Genomic DNA, 22,903 nt, shown 5'->3' with positions numbered 1-22,903 from the left:
GTTGTTCGACTCCAGCTCAACCGTGAATTTTATGAAGGGTGACAGTGAGTTGAGGTGGGTTAGGAGTCGCTGACTTGAGTCTCTAGGGATCACTACAAACACATCGTCTACGTAGCGACACCAAAAGGCGATGTGATCCGGTGCGTGTGTAAACGCACGTCCCTCTAACTCCTCCATCACGATGTTTGCTGTGACCGAGCTGACAGGGGAACCCATGGCTGTGCCATGTATCTGCTGGTAGATTGAACCATTAAACATGATTGCACCCCCTGTTAAGCACAGTCTGAGGGCGGCGGAAATGTCATCAGGCGTCAGCTTAGTTCTGTCGCTGAGGGTTCCATCATTGTCCAAGAGTTGTTTTGCGCAAGAGATGGCAAGTTCCACAGGGATGGAGGTAAAGAGTGATACGACATCGAACGATGCCATGACTTGATCTTGCGAGATGGATATAGTGCGGATCCTTTCTATGAACTCAACACTGTTGGAGACGGTGTAGGTGGTCTTGCCAACTAGAGGAGAAAGAAGTCTCGAGACAAATTTAGACAGCTCGTAAGTCGGTGATCCACAGCAGGATACAATAGGTCTTAGTGGCGTGCCTTCTTTGTGCACTTTCGGCAGGCCGTAAAACCGTGGGATCTGACACCCGGAGGCACGGAGGTGATTACGGGTTGACTGTGTGATTTTCCCTTGCTTCAGCCAAGTGTTGGTGAGGATATTCACCTCTGACTCCCATCGTTCCAAAGCCTTGTTGGGGTCGATGGTTAGGGGTTTGTAGACGGTAGTGTCTTGTAAGAGCAGTAAGGCTTTCGCCATGTAATCAGTGTGGTTCATTACAACTGTACGACTGGCTAGTTGGCAAGACGACCTACACCGTCTCCAACAGTGTTGAGTTCATAGAAAGGATCCGCACTATATCCATCTCGCAAGATCAAGTCATGGCATCGTTCGATGTCGTATCACTCTTTACCTCCATCCCTGTGGAACTTGCCATCTCTTGCGCAAAACAACTCTTGGACAATGATGGAACCCTCAGCGACAGAACTAAGCTGACGCCTGATGACATTTCCGCCGCCCTCAGACTGTGCTTAACAGGGGGTGCAATCATGTTTAATGGTTCAATCTACCAGCAGATACATGGCACAGCCATGGGTTCCCCTGTCAGCTCGGTCACAGCAAACATCGTGATGGAGGAGTTAGAGGGACGTGCGTTTACACACGCACCGGATCACATCGCCTTTTGGTGTCGCTACGTAGACGATGTGTTCGTAGTGATCCCTAGAGACTCAAGTCAGCGACTCCTAACCCACCTCAACTCACTGTCACCCTTCATAAAATTCACGGTTGAGCTGGAGTCGAACAACTCTATACCATACCTAGATACACTTGTCCGGCGCGAAGACACATGCTTGAAGACAACGGTTTATCGTAAGCCTATGTGTGCTGGCCAATTTACCAACTTCCAGTCAGCACACACACGGGGCCACCTCCTCTCAACCGCCCGAACCTTGCTAACTCGCGCCTGGACACACTCCAGCTCTGCAGATGAAAGGCGCAAAGAGATCACCAGAGTCAAAGTAGACCTTACGAGGTGTGGCTACCCCATCGATGTCCTTAACAGATGTGATCTACAAGCACGCGACATGACGACCAACAGCAACACCAACAGTGACGAGTCTTCCACGAGGGCATTCATCCCATACTACCCCAACCTGTCACAGCAGATCGGTAGAATCCTAAGATCGCATGGGGTGAAGTGCATCCAACTCCCAGGCAAGAAACTGCGTTCTCTCCTTTCCAACATAAAAACACCTGTCCCCACCCTTCTACAGAGTGGTGTGGTCTATCGCATCTCTTGCCGTGACTGCACGAGCTGCTACTTTGGAGAGACTGGTCGTCGTCTCGAGAAACGCCTCTCAGAACATAAAAGGGCGATCCGTTTGGCGGATGTAGAACACTCAGCTATTGCCGAGCATGTCTGGACAACCCACCACGACATCGACCCACACCGCGATGTCGTGGTTGTAGACAAGTCCCACCATTACTTAAGGCGCACCTGGTTGGAATCGTTAAGTATAAAATGCTCGGATACCTCGTTGAACAGGAACAGTGGTTGTCAACTTAACCCCATCACAGAAGCAGTAATTCTGTCCATAGACAAACGCTGGCCACGTCACCACCATACGTCACAGCCACAAACATCAACAAACAATTAACCACGTGTCTCACGCACCATCCTGGCAGTGCATCTCTATTCTAACTGCCATTCAAAGTATTTTAATCTGATGAAGGCTGCCACCCAGCCGAAAGCTAATTCATTTATCATAATTTTAATGCTCTGTGTAACAAAAATAAGATAAATAAATTATGAATCCAGAGCACACAGGCGTGTTTTATTATGTTAAAATATTTTAGACTTGACTTCTTTATATATGACAAAGTATTTCGATTATGAACTGTGCTCACAAGAATTCAAGTGACAAATTTAACAATATCCACTCTCTTATAATTTTAAATTAATGTATTGCGACAAGATTATTTTTGTTAACCAATGTGAATCGCACTATTCACACGTGTGTAAAGGTGTATGGTTTCGGCTATTAAGAGTTTTATGTATTCATTCTGTGTATTAATTACTTTAGCCTCATTAAAAAGGAAAAAAATGGTTCTCCTGGATGGCATGAAAGAAAAGTTCAGATGCACCTGTCCTTTTCGCCCTCACAGATGCCTGGTGTTGTAAACACATCAAAAGATAATTTTGGATAGATCTGATGTAAAAGGAGTTGCATTCCCCACAAGCAATGTTATAGACTATATTGGTTTGCTCCATATAAGAGACTGAGGTTGATTTCCTCGCCCTCAATATTGTCTGGAGTTTACTTATCGGTTTTGCAACTGTTTTGAATTGTGTATTTTTAAAAATGTTAATAAACTGTTCATACCATTGTTGTAACTAAAGAACTTTAATAAAATATTTGTGTAGTCTTCTTACTAAGCGGAACCGATTCGAATTTTTGTTTCGCCTATCACTGAATGTTCCTAATTATACCTAGCGTATATCCCCTATTTAAAAATCTTGTAAGTTCCTGAGTTCGTCATTGAGAGTTTCTCGTGTTGTACTATATCTGTACGAATTATAAAATTGGTTAAAAATGATACTCCTTTTATACGTAAAAGGGTGATAGCTCAAATAATGCAAAAATTTCCCTGTATTAGTAGGTTTACGGTATATTTTAAAGTGTATGTCATCATTGACCCTTGTTAACGTAAAGTTAAGAAAATTTATAGAGTTCTCACCTGGTTTTTCCTTTTCCAAAGTGAATTTAAGTCTTGTTTGTGTGTAAAGAACTCAAGATTATTTACATTATCTTCATGTGAAATAACAAGGATATCATCAAGTACCTACCATAAAATGTTAACCCAGGTTTAAGTGTAATTGCTCAATAGTGTTAAGATAAATAGAAGCTACTAAACCACTCAGGCTAAGTCCCATCAGAAGGCCAAAAATTTGTCTATAGGAATAAATCAGGATTATCCAAAGGATTAAATTATAATTTACCACCTCAAAAACTACCTAAAAAAACAGTGTGTAATTGATATCGAGTTTAGACTTCGTAATGTTCCACAAAAAAAATTTATTTATTCAACAAGTTAACCAAGTGGTGAATAACATAAAAAAAAAAAAAAATGCAACTTCCTAAATTGAATACACGTGACAGTTCAGCTTTACGTGAACTTCAGGAAAATAAAGACGTTATTATACAGAGAGCAGATAAAGGAGATACAGTGGTAATACTCGATAAACCTGATTATATTAATAAGTTAGAATCAGTTATTTCAGATACCTCCACTTTCTTGAAGTAGACCCGACACTATTTACCAATTTAGTCAATCAATACAATAAAACGTTAACCACGTATCGAAAAAACGACTACATTACTATGGCTCAGTTAAAGAAATTGAAGGCCAGAACATACAATATTCCTCACTTTTCGGTCAGGTAAAATTACACAAGACTGGATTTCCTATTCTGCCTATTGTTTCCTACAGAAACTCGGCATTTTCATCCTTGGCCACACATGTATATAACATTATAAAACCCTTTAGACAACAATTTGGGATTAAGAACTACGATACATTATTTAATAACCTTAAGGACTGTAGACTTGGCAACAGTGACAATTTATTCTCACTATATGTTACCTCATTATATACGAATGTAAATGTTGAATACACATTAGATATTATTTGGGATATGTTAAATAATAAGTCGATACTGATTAATTATAAAAAAGCTTCCTATTAAGGAAATTTTTAACTTAATTAAACTGTTAGTTGAAGCCAACTATATAGGAAGGAAAATCGTTTTGCAATTTTTTCGTTAAATTCTTTTAATTAATTTTCTTATTTTTAATTTGTGTTAAATTGAGTTTTATTGTGTTAAATTGATTTTTAATTATTTTTTAAAATTATTTGTTACTCTAATGTAAGTTTTTCGGTTTAATTTCTGGGGAGTATCATAGGGAAGCGTTCTACGTACTATATTGAGGTAAACTTCTTATTATTTTACAAATTTAATATATGATATAAAAAGATATTTAAAACTGAATGAACAAGTGGATCGTGAGTGAATTGTTAAATTACTACACGAAAGTGTGAGGGGGAGAAGCAAGCGATAAGTCAAATTGGATAAATTATAAATTTAAAATTTCAAAATATGAGTGCTGAAGCCCAATTCTTCCTACTTTAAGTAATATTGTTTAAATATAAGATAGCTTATCATACCTTTTTGTAGGAAGTTTCTTCACCCGACACTCACATCAAATTGATCCAGTTAATATATAATATAAAAGATCTAAGTTAGTAACGGGATAATATCCATATTAAAAGATTGTTAATTTATACGGTTTTTATAAAACTAATCTTGTCTTCAATTCTCAATGTCTACTTACTGCTACCAGGGAAGAGCAAAGCATGGCCAATGCACATCAATCTACCCCAAACTAAACCCATCAACAGTGATAGACTAGAAACAGAAGACAATTGTCAAACTGTATTAAAATATTTTAGACTAGACTTCTTTATACATGACAAGGTATTTCGGTTACAAACAATGCTCACAAGAAGTAAAGTGACAAATTTAACAATATCCATTTCTTAAGTTGCATAAAACGGGGTATTTGATTAGACCGATTGTCTCCTACAAAAATTCTCCTTTTGTATCTCTAGCGTCCTACTTATATGAAATCATAAAACCATTACGTCTTACATTAAAATTCAGTATAAAAAATTCCAATTCACTTTTTAATATATTAAAAGACAAAAGGTTAGATAATGATGATAAATTGTGTTCCCTTGATGTTGTCTCATTATATACTAATGTAGACATTAAATATTCACTCAACATATTATGGGATTTGATCAACAGTAATTCCGTAATGTTAAATAAAACCAAGTTACCTATAACTGAAATATTTCGGTTAATCAGATTTCTTATAGAGGCTAATTACATTGATTTTCAATCGGACATTTATAGACAAATTTTTGGCCTTCCTATGCAACTTAGCCTGAGTGGTTTAGTAGCTTAAATTTATCTTAGCACTATTGAGCGATTACTCTTAAATCCCTATATTCCCAGGTTAACATTTTATAGGTACTTGATGATATCCTTGTTATTTCACATGAAGATAATGTAAATAATCTTATGAGTTCTTTTAATAATATACACACACACACACACGACTTAAATTCACTTTGGAAAAGGAAAAACCAGGTGAGAACTCTATAAATTTACACTTTAAAATATACCGTAAACCTACTAATACAGGAAAATTTTTGCATTATTCGAGCTATTGCCCTTTTACGTATAAAAGGAGTATCATTTTTAACCAATTTTATAATTCGTACAGATATAGTTCTACACAAACTCTCAATGACGAACTCAGGGAAGTTACAACAAGATTTTTAAATAGGGGATATACACTAGGTATAATTAGGAACATTCAGTGATAGGCGAAACAAAAATCCAAATCGGTTCCGCTTAGTAAGAACACTACACATAAATATTTTATTAAAGTTCCTTACGTACAACAATGGTATGAACAGTTTATTAAAATTTTTAAAAATACAGAATTCAAAATAGTTGCACAACAAGATAAGTAAACTCCAGACAATATTTGAGGGCGAAGAAACCAACCTCGGTCTCTTATGTGGAGCAAACCAATATAGTCTATTACATTGCTTGTGGGGAATGAAACTCCTTTTACATCAGATCTACCCAAAATTATCTTTTGATGCGTTTACAACAACAACACCAGGCATCTGTGAGGGCAAAAAGGACAGGTGCATCTGAACTTTTCTTTCACACCATCCAGTTGAACCATGTTTTTCTTTTTAACGAGGCTAAAGTAATTAATACACAGAATGAATACATAAAACTCTTAATAGCCAGAACACTTAACCAAATTAAACTGTAATTCTATAAATGTGTCGAGACCATACACCATTTGGGGCTCGTGGACCGTTACGCACATGTGTGAATAGCGCGATTCACTTTGGTTAACAAAAATAATCTTGTTTCAGTGCACTAATTGAAAATTATAAGAGAGTGGATATTGTTAAATTTGTCACTTTAATTCTTGTGTGCACAGTTCATAATTGAAATACCTTGTCATGTATAAAGAAGTCTAGTCTAAAATATTTTAATATAGTTCAACAATTGTCTTCTGTTTCTAGTCTATCATTGCTGATGGGTTTAGTTTGGAGTCGATTGATGTGCATCGCCTACACTTTGCTCTTCCTTGATAGCAGTAAGTAGACATTGGGAATTGAAGACAAGATTAGTTTTATAAAAACCGTATAAATTAACAATATTTTAATGTGGATATTATCCCGTTACTAACTTAGATCTTTTATATTATATATTAACTGGATCAATTTGATGTGAGTGCCGGTGAAGACATTTCCTACAAAAATGTATGATAAGCTATCTTATATTTAAACAAGAAATAGACTATAACATGGTATTCTCTAAATCTTAAGCTAACAATGGAATTAGTTTTCAGATAAAGAAAAAGTTCACTAATTTTGTTTTACTTCAGTTGATGTTGGCTCTGATTTATGTGGTATTTTCATATTTTTATGAAATGGGCTGATGTTTGAATTTTGGATATAGCCATCATCTTTAATCAGTGCCTTCATGCTCATTTCTTTACTGATGAATTATCAGTCTACAGTTTTCATCATATTCCTGAAGGCATTAACTCATTGAAGGTAGAGAATTTCCTATTGTAACACCTTCTGCTTTCTATTCTTACCAAAGACATCTTTCTAAATGATAACAAACCATTTCAAACCATTTGCTATGGAAAATTAGCAATACACAAACCAGTCACATGTGAATGAATTTTTAAATCTTAAAGGCATTCAAGCCAAAGAAAGAAAATTGATGCCATCTTCTGTATAAGCATTATTTCCAAGGCTTTTAATGTTAATAACTTTAGTTAACAGCGTTGAAGGCCAAATTGCTTTTTATTCTGGAAAACATCTTTAAAATTAATGGTCTATGGTTTAGCTTTTAAAAAAAGGGGGTCGGGAGAACTTTCCACAGTTGGAAAATGATTGATTCTTAGAAAAATAAGATAACCTCTATATGCATTATGCTCATGTGCTAATTAGGAAGAACCCTATATGCACTCTATTTTCTTGTATCTTGCAGCATTTTTTTTTTTAAATTGAACATCCAAACATTAACGAAGTCTGCAGTCTACATTAAATTGTAGTATTTATAGAAGAATAAGAGAAATTTACCTCAATGTGGTACATAGAACACTTCCATATGACACTCTCCAGAAATTAAAAACAATTGAAAAATTTACATTACTCTTTTAATTTATTACTGTGATCATTTTATGTTAATTTTATATTTGTTTTACTCGTGTATTAATGATCTTGGTAAAACACCTCCCACCACTCCCAACACACTCCATTCAATGCCTCCTATGGTCTTCCGTCAAAAGAATGTCAGAAGGATTTTGATGAATCTTGATGCTAAGAAAGTTCCAGGTCCTGATGGTATTTCTCCACTTGTTCTCAAAACCTGCTTTCCTGAACTTATTCCTGTTCTTTGCCACCATTTTTCACTTTCTTATTCCAAAGGTGTTTTTCCTTCTGGTTGGAAATTTGCTCATATCCAGCCAGTTCCTAAAAAAGGTGACAAATCCCTCCCATCCAATTATTGTCCCATTGCAATTACTTCTACTCTTTCTAAAGTAATGGGGAAATCAATTAACCACCAACTCTTAAACTACCTAGAAACCTTCCGTCAGTGTCGATCACTGGTGATGTTCTGGCTTATGTTACCCATGGACAAATTCAATGGAAAAGTTTGGTGAAACACAAGCAGTTGCTCTTGACATCTCAAAGGCTTTCCATTGTGTTTAGCAAAAGGGTCTTCTAAACAAGCTCCATTCTTATGGTTTGCCAACTGTTTTTTGTAATTGGTTATCCAGTTTTCTCTCTGATTGCTCACTGAAGGTGATGGTAGATGGCTCTCTATCTTCTAACTTCTCCACTAATGCTGGTGTCCCCCAGGGTTCAATTCTTTCCCCCACTCTTTTCCTCTTGTAATTAATGACCTTGCTCCATTGACCGCAAATCCTATCCATAGTTTTGCCAATGATAGCACATTGCATTCCACTTTCCAGTTTGAGAAACCTTGCCCTGCTCAATCAGCTTCAACTTCTCGAATATCCGCTACCATATTCTTAAATTCTTTCGATCTTCAGGTAATTCTCCAGTAGGGCAAAGACAACTTAGTTGATTTCAATCCATCTAAAACTCAGTCCTGTCTTATATCTCGCAAAAAGGATTCTTCTGCTCCTATGCTTATCTTTGGTGACACTCCGATTTCTAAGCAAGATGATATATCTCTTTTGGGGATTACTCTGACTTCTAATCTCTCTCTCTCTCTCTCTCTCTCTCTTGGCACTAGCACATTACAAATACAGTAAACCCCCGCTATTCGTGGGGGTTAAGTTCCTGAGAAATGTTGCGAATACCGAAAACGCGAATACTGAGTTATGGCTCCCATAGTAATAAAGGGGTTCCGTTCCAAAGTATGAAATATATAAGAAAAACTAGTCGAAAATTTTGTCTATGTATGTATTATATGTACCTTCATAATATGACTATGTACATAGACAGTACATAGTGAAATACAAGCATATGGCATCGAAATGAAAATAAGAAACAATTTAATATTAAATGTAATATTTATTAGAAATTTCAAACAAATCTTTCAAACCAGCGCCTTTGCTAGCAAAAAAAACAGAACTTAACGGAATTTTATTTTGAGTTCGGTCTTCTATCCACAGATTTAAAGCTTTTTCCATTTTTTCTAATTTAACATCACGAGTTACAGAGCAAATTTTTGAAGCAATTAGCACATTTTCATGAACACTACGGCGGATTTTTTCTTTCGATTTTTTGATTGATCGTACCATTGACTCATTGATTTTATAATGTTTTGCCACTGAGGAGACACTTTCACCATTAGAAATTTTGTCTAATAACTCAATTTTATTCGCTAATGTCATCACCTTTGATATTTTCACATTTCCCTTGTTATTCGTAGCCATATTTTTGTACGGGTTAGAAAGAACTTGTCCACAATAAAGTCACTTTCTTCCGTTAACACATTCGAAAAAGTCTGTTTTACACTGCAAAACGGTAGATTTATCACTTTTATAAGCATATCAATTTATAAATTGATAAATTCATTCAATTTATAAGCATATAAATTAAAAGCAAACGACGAAATCTTCCATGACAACCACATAACACATACTGAACAAGGATTAGCGAGAAACATCCATGCTCGCGATTTTGTCACCCCTCTCCCCCACCCACTGAGCACTGTTTTGACCGGGAAAGATAATTTTAGCCACTCCCATGTTTTTTTTTTATGGCGGAAAATATTCACGGCACTTTAAAATTCACTTTTTTTTAGGTTTAATTTTATATTAAATCGGCGATTGCGAAACTGTGAATACAGATACCGCGAATAGCGGTGGTTTACTGTATTGCTTCCCCTCCATCTAAAAAGTTTGGTTTTCTCTTTCACACTCTGCGTTACATTTCTTCAAAACAGCTGTTCACTCTGTACAAATCGCAAATCCTCTCTACCATGGAATATTGTTCCCACATCTGGTGCAGTGCTCTCAAAACTTCTCTCAGGCTTCTAGATTCCATTCAGAAGAGGGCAGTTAGGTTAATTAATGACCCCTCTCTAACAGAGTCTCTCCACTCTCTGTCTCATAGAAGTCCTGTTTCTGCTGCATGCCTTTTCTACAGATACTTCCATGGGCACTGTTCTTCTGAGTTGGCTTCTATAATTCCCACCCTCCCTTTCAAAACACTCCGAACACTTCCCGCCAACATCCATTTACTGTCCATCTTCAAGCTCACAGAACCAACTTTTCATCTTCCTCGTTTATTCATTCAATTGCCGTTTTCTAGAACAACCTTCCTATATACGTATAATGAAATACGTATTTACAGAAGTTCACCGTCTGTGTCAACAAATATCTTCTCTTGTCTTCTCGACTTCCAACCCACGTGCGGTACTAAGTACTATAGGTTCTAATACCTCTCGTGTTTGGGGTTTTCATTAAAAAAAAAGACAAGAAATTCTGGAGAGTGTCATACGGAAGTGTTCTACATACCATGTTGATGTAAATTTCCCTTATTCTTCTAAAATATTGAAATACAGTGCAGAACGTATTGAGCATTTTAGTTCTGTTTTATACTATTAAATTATAGTGCTCATTCTAGCTCAAGAAAAAGCTTTAAAAATTCAGAACTTTCTAAATGGAACACTAAATAAATAATCTATGCCATCTCTATATTTAAGTGAATTTATCTGTTAACCTAATATCTAAAAATCTACCACTGCCCTGTTTAAAAACAGAACTCTACATTCATTCCATTAGTTTATAAATAAGCAATTCTTTCTGAAATGTATCATGAAAGTATTGTGGTGTGGCAAATTCTTGTTTGGAAAATGAAATCAACTATTTGAGGCAAAGCCATTTGGTCTCTTAAAGAAGTCAGTGTGCCTTAGAAAGAAAAGTAATTCCCTCCCCCATATTCATATACGCAGTATTGTATATGAATACCTTTAGTATGGAGTGGTGCCTCTTCCACTCAAAAGATTTCTCTTGTTGATTGTTGGTCTTCAGTATGGTTAATTTCACTTTAACTCAATCTGAATCACAAATAACATTGACAATTATAAGAAATATTTCCTTTATAGATGGAGCTCCCTTCATTAATTTAAAAACATTTGCCAAGATGTGTAATTATACAGTAAATTCATATGATATCTGATGTCTGTAACTTAATTTCTTTGCATTCACCTAGTGATACAAGTTAGAAATCCATGTTCTAACACCAAAATCCAGTCTTGGAAAATACCCTATACTATGGTGATGTTCATGAGGCAGATGATGCAAATTTTTTAAACACCAGGGCCTTTTGTACGTCTTTAGTATCCAGATTTTTGCATAACAGAACAGTAATTCTTTCTTTGTAATTTTTGCCCACAGTGCACCTTCACCCCTGAATGCATGCATTAACTTGTAAAACACAGTTTCATTGCTGTACACTTCTTCTGGAGTATATTGTTGAATGACAATCTTCAGTTGCTCCTTCATCCATGACATTGCAGCATCCTTCAGAGCATTGCTTTCTTTTCCCAAATTAATTGTGGCAAATGCCATAGCCTTTTCTAAGTTTGTGTAGCCAACCTGTACTAGCCTTAAATTCAGTTAGACCAAGCATGGGGAGGACCGTTATTAGAAAAAAATACTCTGAGCACCAAGTATGTTCATAATGAAATATTGTACCAACCAGCAAACTGTTTAAAAATAACTTTATTCTGAGAATTTAATTATATATAAAATTAAAATAATTGTATAAATAAATGTGCTAAAAACCATATACAACAAGCTAAAATAAAATACACAAAACCAATATAAAACCTTATGAGAAGCTTTCAAGGCATTTTGCCTCTGTCAACTCAAAATACGACAGGTGAATATACTGTCAGAAGCATAGCCTTTTACATGCACAGACATCTTCCAGTACAGATCGTGGTTGGCATAAAAAAAAGAGTGAGAAACAGAAAGGGGTGGTAGGATGTGAAGAGGAGGACGTTATCTGCCAGACCCTGCAAACCCAGTGCAGCGGGAATTGGCAATGCAATTACACTGCCATTTCTCGTCACACTGTAAAATAATGGCCCCCATAATAGGATGCATGCAAGTTCCACCTGCTGCAGCTGTATGAACTGCTTCCATCCACATGAGATTCTGGAAGTAGTGAACACAGGCTAACACCTCAGCATTGGAACATGTATCATAATTAAGATGTTGTTCATGACAAAAGTGCTCCACAATGGCTGAGCTTAATTATAATCCACATTCCAATGTTGAGGTGTTAGACTGTGTTCATGACTCCCACCATCTCATGTAGATGGAAGCCCTACATATAGCTGCAGCAGTTCCACCGTTAATCGTAGTGGTGGAACTCTCATGTATCCTATTATGGAGGCTGTTATTTTACAGTGTGATGAGAAATGGTGGCCTAATTGCATCACCAATTCCCACAGGTTTACAGGGTCTGGCAAGTAATGTCCTCCTCCTCTTTAACATCCCGCCACCCCTTCCCCGTTTGTCACTTTTTTTCTTCTTTTTTTTTTGTGCCAGCCATAATCCGCACTGGAAGATGTCTCCACATGTGCAAGGCTATGCTTCTGACAATATATTCACCTACTGTCGTATTTCTTATTTTGAGTTTAACAAAGAGGGCAACGCCTTGAAAGGTTCTCAAGGTTTTATATTGATTTTGTGTATTTTATTTTAGTTTGTTGTATACAGTTTTTAATGCTTTTATTTATACAATTCTCAGATTAAAGTTATTTATTTTTAAACAGTTTACTGGTTGGTACAATATTATTTCATTATGAAGGATCGTGCTTGCTTACACACAAGATGGATCATTTGATTTAGTGTCCAAAAATCACTTGTGCAGTGGTTTGTAAACTTCTTCATTATCTGTAACACAAATGTTGTTCTTCTTGGTCCAATTAAATCAGAATTTTCTCAGTTTTTCTCTCTGTCTTTGAGAAATGTAGAGTTAAATTGACCGATGCTACACATTCTAGTAGCATCACTTTCTTTCTTTTCATTCAAGGAATACTGCCTGTCCTTTTCTGCCACATTTTGCAAACACAAAAAGTACCAGTTTACCATAAAATAACTTCAATCACATAACAAGTATATATTGCAATACATAGATTGGAACTGCTTTGAAAGAACTGTTCACCCTCCTGTTTGTAAACTACAGCCATTCCTTGTAAATTTTCAAATCAGTCAGACTGCTTTCTCAAAAGATAAAGCTCATAACAAATTAGCCTAGCTGTGAGATAATATAATGATGATGACCATATAAATATTGCTGTTCACATCATTAAGACCACCAAATTGTATAGAAAAACACTAATGTGAAATTATTCTATCTGTATGTACAGTATGAAACAAAAACCACAAGCAGCAAAATGTGCAAATAAAAATGAATTGGGATTAAACTCCTGACATCATAAACAGCAGAAGTCCAATACACTTCTCCATATATCTGGAGTAATAAAGTATTTTCAAAGAAACAATATGACATTGAATTTAGATAACCAAATGACATACAGCAAACACCTGTTATAAGCTTATAGTGCTATTCCGCTTTTAGTACTCTTCTCTTCTGGTCCCATGATCAGTCCTGTGGAGTGATCACAGGACTGATCATGGGACCAGAATAGACCAGCCCCAATGGCACACTTAATAGTGCCTTTGGGGCTTGTACCTTTTGAAATTACTATAATAGTAGTTTTCTATATATTATGATAACTATCATTCCCTCAAATTTAGATGCATTGTTCGTGTTAGATTATCAAAAAAAAAAAAAAATCGATTAAATGTTTGTTATGCACTGAAAATAATAAAAACATCTAGTTCCATAAGAATGAAATCAGCATACTAATAATAATAAGATGATTAATATAAAATGTCCATTCTTTGGGAGAAAGAAGAGAAAAAAAAAAGCAGCACAGTAAATTATTAATAGGGCATAAACAGTGAAATGTTAGTATAACTGTATAGGCTTAACGTTTTATCAACTTCTAATCAGCAAGAATGTCTTATTATTCTCACTGATTTATGCCATACTAATAATTCATTGTTATTTTTGGAGCCTATGCCTCCTGCCCTTATTTTTAATTACCAAAGAATATACTGATTTTATTATTAATTATCTTGTTTTTATACTTTGGTTTTCTTCCTATGAAGAATGAAGTTAAATGTTTTTGTTACTTTCAGTACATTAACAAACGTTTACGCTGGCCAATCCCAACCGTGATCACAAGTAGACACCCATGACCTCATGTGGTACTTCTCCTTCGAGGTCCAGAAATTTAATTCAAGTGTACCGCTCTGATATCGTAAGTGTACTATATCAGAACGTTAGGAGCTTGCGAAATAAAATGGAGACTACGGAGCAAATCCTGCTAGCAGGCGAATTCGATATTTTAGCTATATCCGAAACATGGCTTGAGCACGAACAGCAGAATATAGTGATAGCTACACCAGCAGGCTATGTGGCAGAGTTCACCTCCAGGAGGAATAGAAGGGGAGGTGATGTTGCTATGTTCTTCAAAGACGCAGCATTCAAATTGATCAACACTATCTACAATGACTCACCAAATTTCGAAGCCCTAGCCGTGAAACTGCTCAGAAATTTATCCACAATATATATCTGCGTAATATATATATATCCCGCCGGTACCCACAATTGATATCATCACTGAGGCAGCCAACTGGGCAATCACCCACTTTCACCCCTCAGCTCACCATATCGCCATCGGGGATTTCAACCTCACTCCACAGCTCACTGCCCACAAGAAGATCCTTGTTGACTACATGAAGTCAGCGAATATACACCTAATCGATCACTGCCCTACTAGAGGAGAAAACCACCTTGACTTGCTATTTTCCTCCTTAGCATGTATGATTGAAGAACCACCTGAGACGCACTACAAATCGGATCATGACCCTATCTACGCAAAATTAATTATTCCTACTCGGGGACCACCTGCCAAAAAAAAAACGTACAAACCGCCGTCATTGTCAGCCCCAAGCTCCTTAACATCCAAAAATGCCTGCAAGCTGCCACCCTCATATCTTGGCATGTACTTGAAACGTGTGACGTCCCGCTGGCGGTAACACTATTAACAAATTGTGTAAACACCATTGCACAATATTCTGCATCAAAGAAGATAAGGATCTCACCTTACTCCAAAGCCTGGTGGAATCCAACTGTACACATGGCCTTCCTGTTAAAGCAGCAGCTACACCAGATCTGAAAAAAAAACTCGACAGACTTCCGACCGGATATCTTATGCAAGAGCACGAGCGCAATTTAATAGGGAGAAATCACAAGCAATAACAGAACACCTGGATGCCCAACTTCAAAAAAGGAAAATCCCATACCACTTCAGCTTTCCGAGTCAGTTGGACCCAACTCAATGGTTAGATCATATTACCAGATTCAATATGCGTGCAGATCAACTAAACTCTCTTTTATGTCCCGACAATGAATTGCAACAAGACATCTTGCATTCCATCACCATCTCTACACGCCAGCTGACAGCGGCAATAAACCCCCTTCCAGCGACAGCAACCACGGGGGCCGACAAAGTGCCGCAATTCGTGGTAAAATGCCTCAGTCCGTTCATCCTCCAACTGCTCAAGTCCATCTTCAACGGAATTCTAACAAGAAATTTTCCTAAAGCCTGGAACAGCTGCCTCGTTAGACCACATCCAAAAGTTCAAAACCCCACTCTACCCAGGCACTTTCGGCCGATATCTAACTCCTCAACGCTCCTGAAAATCCTGGAAAAATCTATGCTGCCCACCTTAATGAATCAGATTCTTGGAGATAGGCTGCCACAGGTCCACTACGCAATCCGAAACCGATCCACAGTGACGAACCTCCTTGCAACCACATGTAATATATTGTCCGCCTTTGAACAGCAAGAGGAACTCGCAATCACGTACCTGGATATTGAAGCTGCCTTTGATGCCATCAACGTGTCGGCGCTCCTCTGCTTACTGGAAGACCACTATCTAATCCATGGTAATATCCTCTGGTTCATAGCTTCACTCCTCTATGATAGGGTACTACAAGTCGACGCCTATGCACAATCGCACAAGAAGGCAATTTCTGCTGGTGTTCCACAAGGAGGAGTCCTATCTGGCTTATTATTTACAGCCATCATTGCACCTCTTGTCCGTAACAATCAGAAAATCATCACCTATGCAGATGATATAAAAATTCTAACGCCTATTGCTTCCAACAATCACCTTGAACCTACAGCAAGCATTAACGATAGTCTCATCTACGTCATCATCTTACCTCAAACAGTATGGACTCTCAATCAACCCACAAAAAACAAAACTAATGGTGTTCTCTCTCAGACCAACCCCTACAATAATAGCCCCAACGCTCGATGGAACTGTAATATCTGCCACTCCTACACATGTGGATTTGGGAATAGTATTTGACCCAAAACTCCGGTTTCATGCTCATGTAGACAAGCTCACTTCCAGAGCAGCCTCTCTCCGACGCTAGCTAAACAACAACTAATTTATGTTAAGGAGCCTCGTATAATTAAGAAATATATCAGAACAGTAGTTTATTCTCCACTCCTCTATGCTGCTGAAGTGTGGGCATCAGCAGCTACTACAATGAAGAAACCAATCCTCGCTGCAGAATTCTGGCTACTTAAATGGGCTAACTGGAAAACTTGTCTCCCACCACAGGACAGAACTACAGCTTTAGCTACCTCACTGGGGATGCAGCGACTCCCTGACATCATTGAAATACAACGACTGATAGCTACAGTTAAAATGATCACGGGCCAGATCTCAACACCGTCAATTTAGGATTCGTGTTACTGGCGAATACCCAAGCCAGAACTTCGGTCAACCCCAATGCTCCGCTCGAGGAATCGGAGGCTTCATATCTCAGACCGCTTCCTCCCAAACCAAATACTATTGGAAGTACAGCACCTCGACGCTGACCTCCAGAAGTTTTGCAGCAATAAAACCTACAGGAAAGAAGTATTAGCAGCTCTCTCTCCAATCCCAGAATCTAATGAGAACAAGTTCATGCATCCTCCACACCATCTGCCAAGCTATCCTGTGCCACGACAGAATTCATTTGACAGAGAAGTGCCATTCATGTATATGTTGTTATTTGGATTTTAGGAGCATTAGCAACTAAGGCCATATTGCTCCGGGATATGCGGTGGTCATTCCCTGACCTTCCCGCATCCCCCCCTATTTGGTGGTGACGGGCTCGAACCCCGGTCTAATCAAGAAGCGTGTGCTGCGCACTGCTCCTCCTTCCCACCTGGCTACGGAGGCGCCCATTTTCATGTATATGATATATTTTATTGTAAATTTTATTGTAAATATAACCGTACGATGTCACTTGTAAATATAGTTAATACTGTGTAATGTGAGGAAGTGTAATGACATGTTTACATGTTACATCTTCAATTTTAGAATGTGCATGATCCATCTAATATCCTTATATTAGATAATAGATAATACAGTCGGTCCTCGTATAACACGTGTTTGCATTACACGAATTCGATCATACACGATTTATAAATAGGGGAACGTTATCTTATATAACACGAACCGAATTCGCTTATACACGATTCGCCTTTGTGTTTACAAGAAATGGCAGTCGAATGCGGAATCACCCCAACTGAACGCAACACGATAGGAACGAAGAAGATTCTGAAAATGTATTTATGTGTTTTATATAAGTGAAGGGGAAACACATTTCACCATAATAACGTAAAAACCAACACAATTCCAGCTATCGATATAATCGCAAATGCAATTAGATCGAGTTTACTACCAGTTTATAACAGATTCCACTAGCAGAAACGCAACTGGAAATTGTTTTTATTGTTTTATGGTAGTAACCCCCAGAAATGTGCTTTAGTAAAATGTGAGGTGTTAATTAATAGTGTATCTCGGCCTTTACGGTGTTGTTTATTCAGTTGCTACACGGGCGCAGCTTTGTTTATGTGTATCAAGCTTGCCTCCTCGTTTTGTAATTGTGCTTTATTCCCTAAAAATTAGTAAAATACTTAAAAGGTGTGAAAAGGAAGCGTCCTGGCTAAGACACTGCAGATTCAGAGAGAAAAAAAAAGAAGCAATATCGATAAACAGATGCGGACTGGGTCAAAAATTCTTACCCAGGAAAATTTGTAGTGGCCTCATACTACGGTTTATGGCCAAAATCACACCGGCCTCCGGCCCACCGTGGTTTCCCCCGTAAGGCTTATGGCCAGTCCGCTTCTGTCGATAGAGAAAAAATATGAAATTGTGAAACGCTTTGAGCGAAATGAAAGACCATGTGATATTGCACGTGCTACAGACCTAAATGAGGCAACGCCGAGAATTACAAAGAATGCAGAGAAAATAAAAACAACTTTCATAGCGGGAACAACTCAAAGTGTAATTAAAATCCATTAGATTAAGACACAAAGAATTGGAAGAGATGGAATGGCTGTCATCTCTTTGGATAGAAAATCAAACAAAAAGCAAGTTTGCTTACGATAGAAGCAAAAGCATTAGCAGTATTTTATTACGACTTACGTATTATAATTTATACTTACGTATTATAAAATACGTAAGTATTTTATTACGACAATTTTATTTAATATAATAAATTTTTTACGAATAAAATACGTATTTTATCCGTAAAAAATACTTTTTTAGTATTAAAAAATACTAACAATACATTATTATAATATAATATTATTTTTATTACGTATTTTAATCGTTATAAAATACGTAAGTATTTTATAACGATTAAAATTACCCGATTATTTATTGTGTTTGGTAATGTTTTGGTTCCAAATGTGTGTTCAATCTTGGGTGGTCGGCACCTAACCCTACTTTTCCCATAGGGCCTGTTGTTTATATTGCACGATTTTGCATTGCACGAGGATTTCTAGGAACGCAACTATCGTGCTATACGAGGACAGACTGTATTATCTATTATCTAATTATCTATTCTGATGTGAGACCCTGGCCGTTGGCCGTGATGGGACAATTGCAACTTTACTTAAATCGATATATGTACATTGTATTAATTTAGTTGCAATAAAGATTTTCTCTCTCTCTCTCTCTATTTAATATAAATTTTTTTTTTTTTTTTTTTTTGATAATGCATCAATTTGGGAATGCTAGTTATTGTAATTTATGTACAACAAACTTCATTATAATGCTTTTGAAGGGACTAGTCCCAATTTTGCAAGTTGGTATGATTTTTAATTTGTAACGTTAAGCATTTTTGTGGCTTACAGTATATATATCACTGTTTCGAAGAGGAACTATATGCTTTGAAATCACTTCTATGGGTCAAAACTTTCAATATATGTATAGAGTTAATTCATAGACTTATCACAGATGCAAACTAATTAATTTCAGTGCATCATATGGAGTAATTTCTTCAAATTATCCCCTTCTAATATCTAAAATTGTTAAACTTAAATATAATATTCTAATGTTTTCTTGCAGGTATTGTGTGAAGACCTTCACTGGTCATAGGGAGTGGGTAAGAATGGTGAGAGTGAATCAGGATGGTTCTCTTCTGGCTACTTGTTCCAATGATCAGGTATCTTTTCTTTTTTTTTTTTGTGCCTTATTATTACTTTCTACCACACAATGTGGAAACAATCTGAGTTCTGATCCCATCAAGACTAAAGAATTTTTATATAATTTTTTTTGAAACTATAGCCAAGTTCGGTGTGCAAGGGACGCATGGTCTCTTCCTCAAACTTTAGTTTTTCATCCAGAAAAACAGGCAAAACCAACCACATAGTATGTGCAGTTTGCAAAGATATACTCATGGCCTTAGCATAAATGCTAAAACAACCAGCCAATAGCAATATGTGCAGTAAATTACACTACAGAAATGCAGTTTTTTTGTTTATTTTTATTTATTTTTTTAAAGTACATATGATTATAATATGACTTCTCAAAATCTGGTAAAGTTCTAGATCAGGGGTTCTTAATCTTCTTAGTTCCATAGACCCCTTTGCCAGTCAGGTGAATGCCACGGACCCCCTTCTCAGAATAATGTTTTTAAATGCATAAAACAAAATTACAAAAAAAACAGTTTAATGAAATAGTTACCAAAATTTAAAAAAAAACATTATACAGTAATATATGTATTTCTTTCTTAACACATTGAATAATAATGCAATACATTTAAAATATAGGAAAGTTGAAGTTAAATTTTATTTTTTAAGAACATTAAACTGTGGTGTGGTATTTGACAAGGCAACACGCATGTCATGTTGGACATCTAATCGATTTCGATTTTTTGTTTTCATTGTTACAAGTGCTGAAAATCCCGATTCGCACAGATATATTGTTGCAAATGGTATCAAAGCTTCCATAGCTGTTATTTGGTTTTTAGGAGCATTAGCAACTAAGGCCATATTGCTCCGGGGATATGTGGTGGTCATTCTCTGACCTTTCCGTATCCTCCGTATTTGGTGGTGACAGGCTCGAACCCTGGTATAATCAAGAGCGTGTGCTACGCACTGCTGCTCCTTCTTCCCACCTGGCTACAGAGGTGCCATGCTTCCATAGCTCGCTTTACAAGACGAGGATAGGCTTCTCTCAGGGAACACCAGAATTCTCCAAGGCATTTTTGAGGTAAACTCCAATCGTAGTAAGTTTTTTGACCTAAGATCAATGAGTTCATCTTTGGTTAAGTCAACATCTTCGATACAGTTTATATGAGAAAGAAAAGGATTTCGGATCCATGGTTCAATTTTCATGCCATCAAGATAGATATAACTTTTAAAAGAGTTCTGTAATGTTTCCAAGTGTTCGCAGATATCTCTTTTCAAAAAAACTGAGAGAGAAGTTTGCATTTCAATTACATCTAGGTAAGGCACTTCCTGCAACAGTGAAAAGTTTGCAAGAATGTCGGTCTCTACTCTCTTCTTCCATATTGGTAACTTAGCCAAGAAAGCTTGTAATATTTCAGTTGTATCCATAATGGTGACTTAATGACCTTGAATGGAAAGATTTATCTCATTCATATGGTGAAAAATATCTGCCAGGTAAGCCAACCCATGGATAAAATCCTTCCTTTCGAAATGTTCCAAGAGTGGGTTTTCTCTTTCTTCCAGAAAAAGTGAAACTTCTGCCCTTAGTTCGAACAAGCGCTTCAAGACTTGTCCTCTTGAAAGCCAGCGCACTTCTGTGCGCTGGTAGAGAAGCACTTCATATTCTGCTCCCATTTCTTGACAAAATCTTTTAAAAATATGATGATTCAGAGAACTTCTTTTGATAAAGTTGATAACTTTTATGGCTGTTGACAATACTTCTTTCAGGGTTGTTGGGAGAGTCTTTGTTGCCAATACATGTCTGTGTAAAAAGCAATGAGTGACAACGACTTGAGGAGCTTCTTTTTTCACTAAAGTAGCAAAACTAGATGTATTACCAAGCATCGCAGGAGCTCCATCAGTGCAAAGAGAATGAAGTTTTCCTTTCCATTCAAAGTTTCGTTTGTAAAAAAAACTTTTTACCATTTTGAAAACATCGACGGCCTTTGTAGTTTCCTAAAGAGACTCACAAAATAAGAATTCTTCTTTGATGGCGTCAGCATGCACATACTGAACAAAAACAAGGAGCTGGCTACATTGAGAAATGTCTGTAGTTTCATCCAATTGCATACTGAAGGGGAATGGCGAGGCTGCCATTTCCTCTATGACCTGTTTCAAAATATTAAAAGACATATAAACTATTCTAGAATGTATTACATCATTTGACAAGGAAACAGCTTCCAGTCTTTTTCTCTGGTCCAGTCCACAGACCAGTTCGACCATTTCCAGTGCACATGGCTTTACTAAAGTCTCTCCAATAGTACGGGGCTTCTTTTGCTTGGCAATCCGGTAAGCAACTTTATAGGATGCTTCAAGAAAAGGTTTTCATGAAATGGCAAATCCAAGTTTTGGAAGTGTCCCTTCTTTTTCGAATTGAGATTTTTTCGCACGGAAAAAACCAGCAGCTTTAGATGCATTTTCAGCATGGACAGACTTGAGATGATCTCTCAGTTTTGCTGGCTTCATACTTCTGTTCGCAAGAATTTTTCCGCACAAAAAACACTGCAGTATTTGAGTCCTGTCACGTTCATTAATGCAAGTGAAACCAAATAATACATAGTTTTCATCATACTTCCTTTTCTTCAATATTTCAACTTAAATTTGATCTGTAACAAATGTTAAATAATTAATGTAAAAATAATTAATGCAATATTAGCAACTAAGAAAGACATACGAAGACCGTATGCATCGACAGACACAGTGGGCGTGCATACACGCCTGTAGCACTGCAGGGGGCCTCCACCGTTGGACTGGTATACACACACATAGCAGCGAAAAGGTTAAATTACACACTTCAACTGTTATCTAAACCATAGGACGTGTTTGAATGTACCTGGTTTACACTCGTAGCCAGCGTGTCTATTCGTGTTAAAAGTGGCCTACTAGGTACTGATTTGCCGGATAGTTTGCCAACTACGTTGCACGATACTCTGCACACAGCAGGACTGCAATCAAGTGCGATCTAGCGGCAGGTCTAATAACTGCCATAATTTCAAAGTAATGATGAGCGTAAGCAATTTTCGAGATATGCAATAACTATAATATGATATGAAAATATGTTATTTCTATTGGTGACTACAGATACAG

The 22,903-nt window shown here is 37.1% G+C and overlaps 1 protein-coding gene across 5 annotated transcripts in view; it reads left to right on the top strand.

Moving 5' to 3' along the window:
- Window positions 1–22,903, top strand: part of LOC150089027 (lissencephaly-1 homolog) — a 212,618-nt gene that overhangs the window by 140,837 nt on the left and 48,878 nt on the right. For all 5 annotated transcript variants that reach the window (XM_090369785.1, XM_090369784.1, XM_090369782.1 and 2 more), the window contains one exon: window positions 19,713–19,809. In XM_090369785.1, the coding sequence (XP_090225911.1) occupies window positions 19,713–19,809 (97 nt within the window). The remainder of the gene's footprint in view (window positions 1–19,712; window positions 19,810–22,903) is intronic.

The sequence above is a fragment of the Mastigoproctus giganteus genome, chromosome 3 (genome assembly GCF_048544385.1).
Source record: "Mastigoproctus giganteus isolate SK-2022 chromosome 3, ASM4854438v1, whole genome shotgun sequence".
Classification (NCBI taxonomy): Eukaryota; Metazoa; Arthropoda; class Arachnida; order Uropygi; family Thelyphonidae; genus Mastigoproctus; species Mastigoproctus giganteus.
This window is presented reverse-complemented; position numbering and strand designations above follow the sequence as displayed.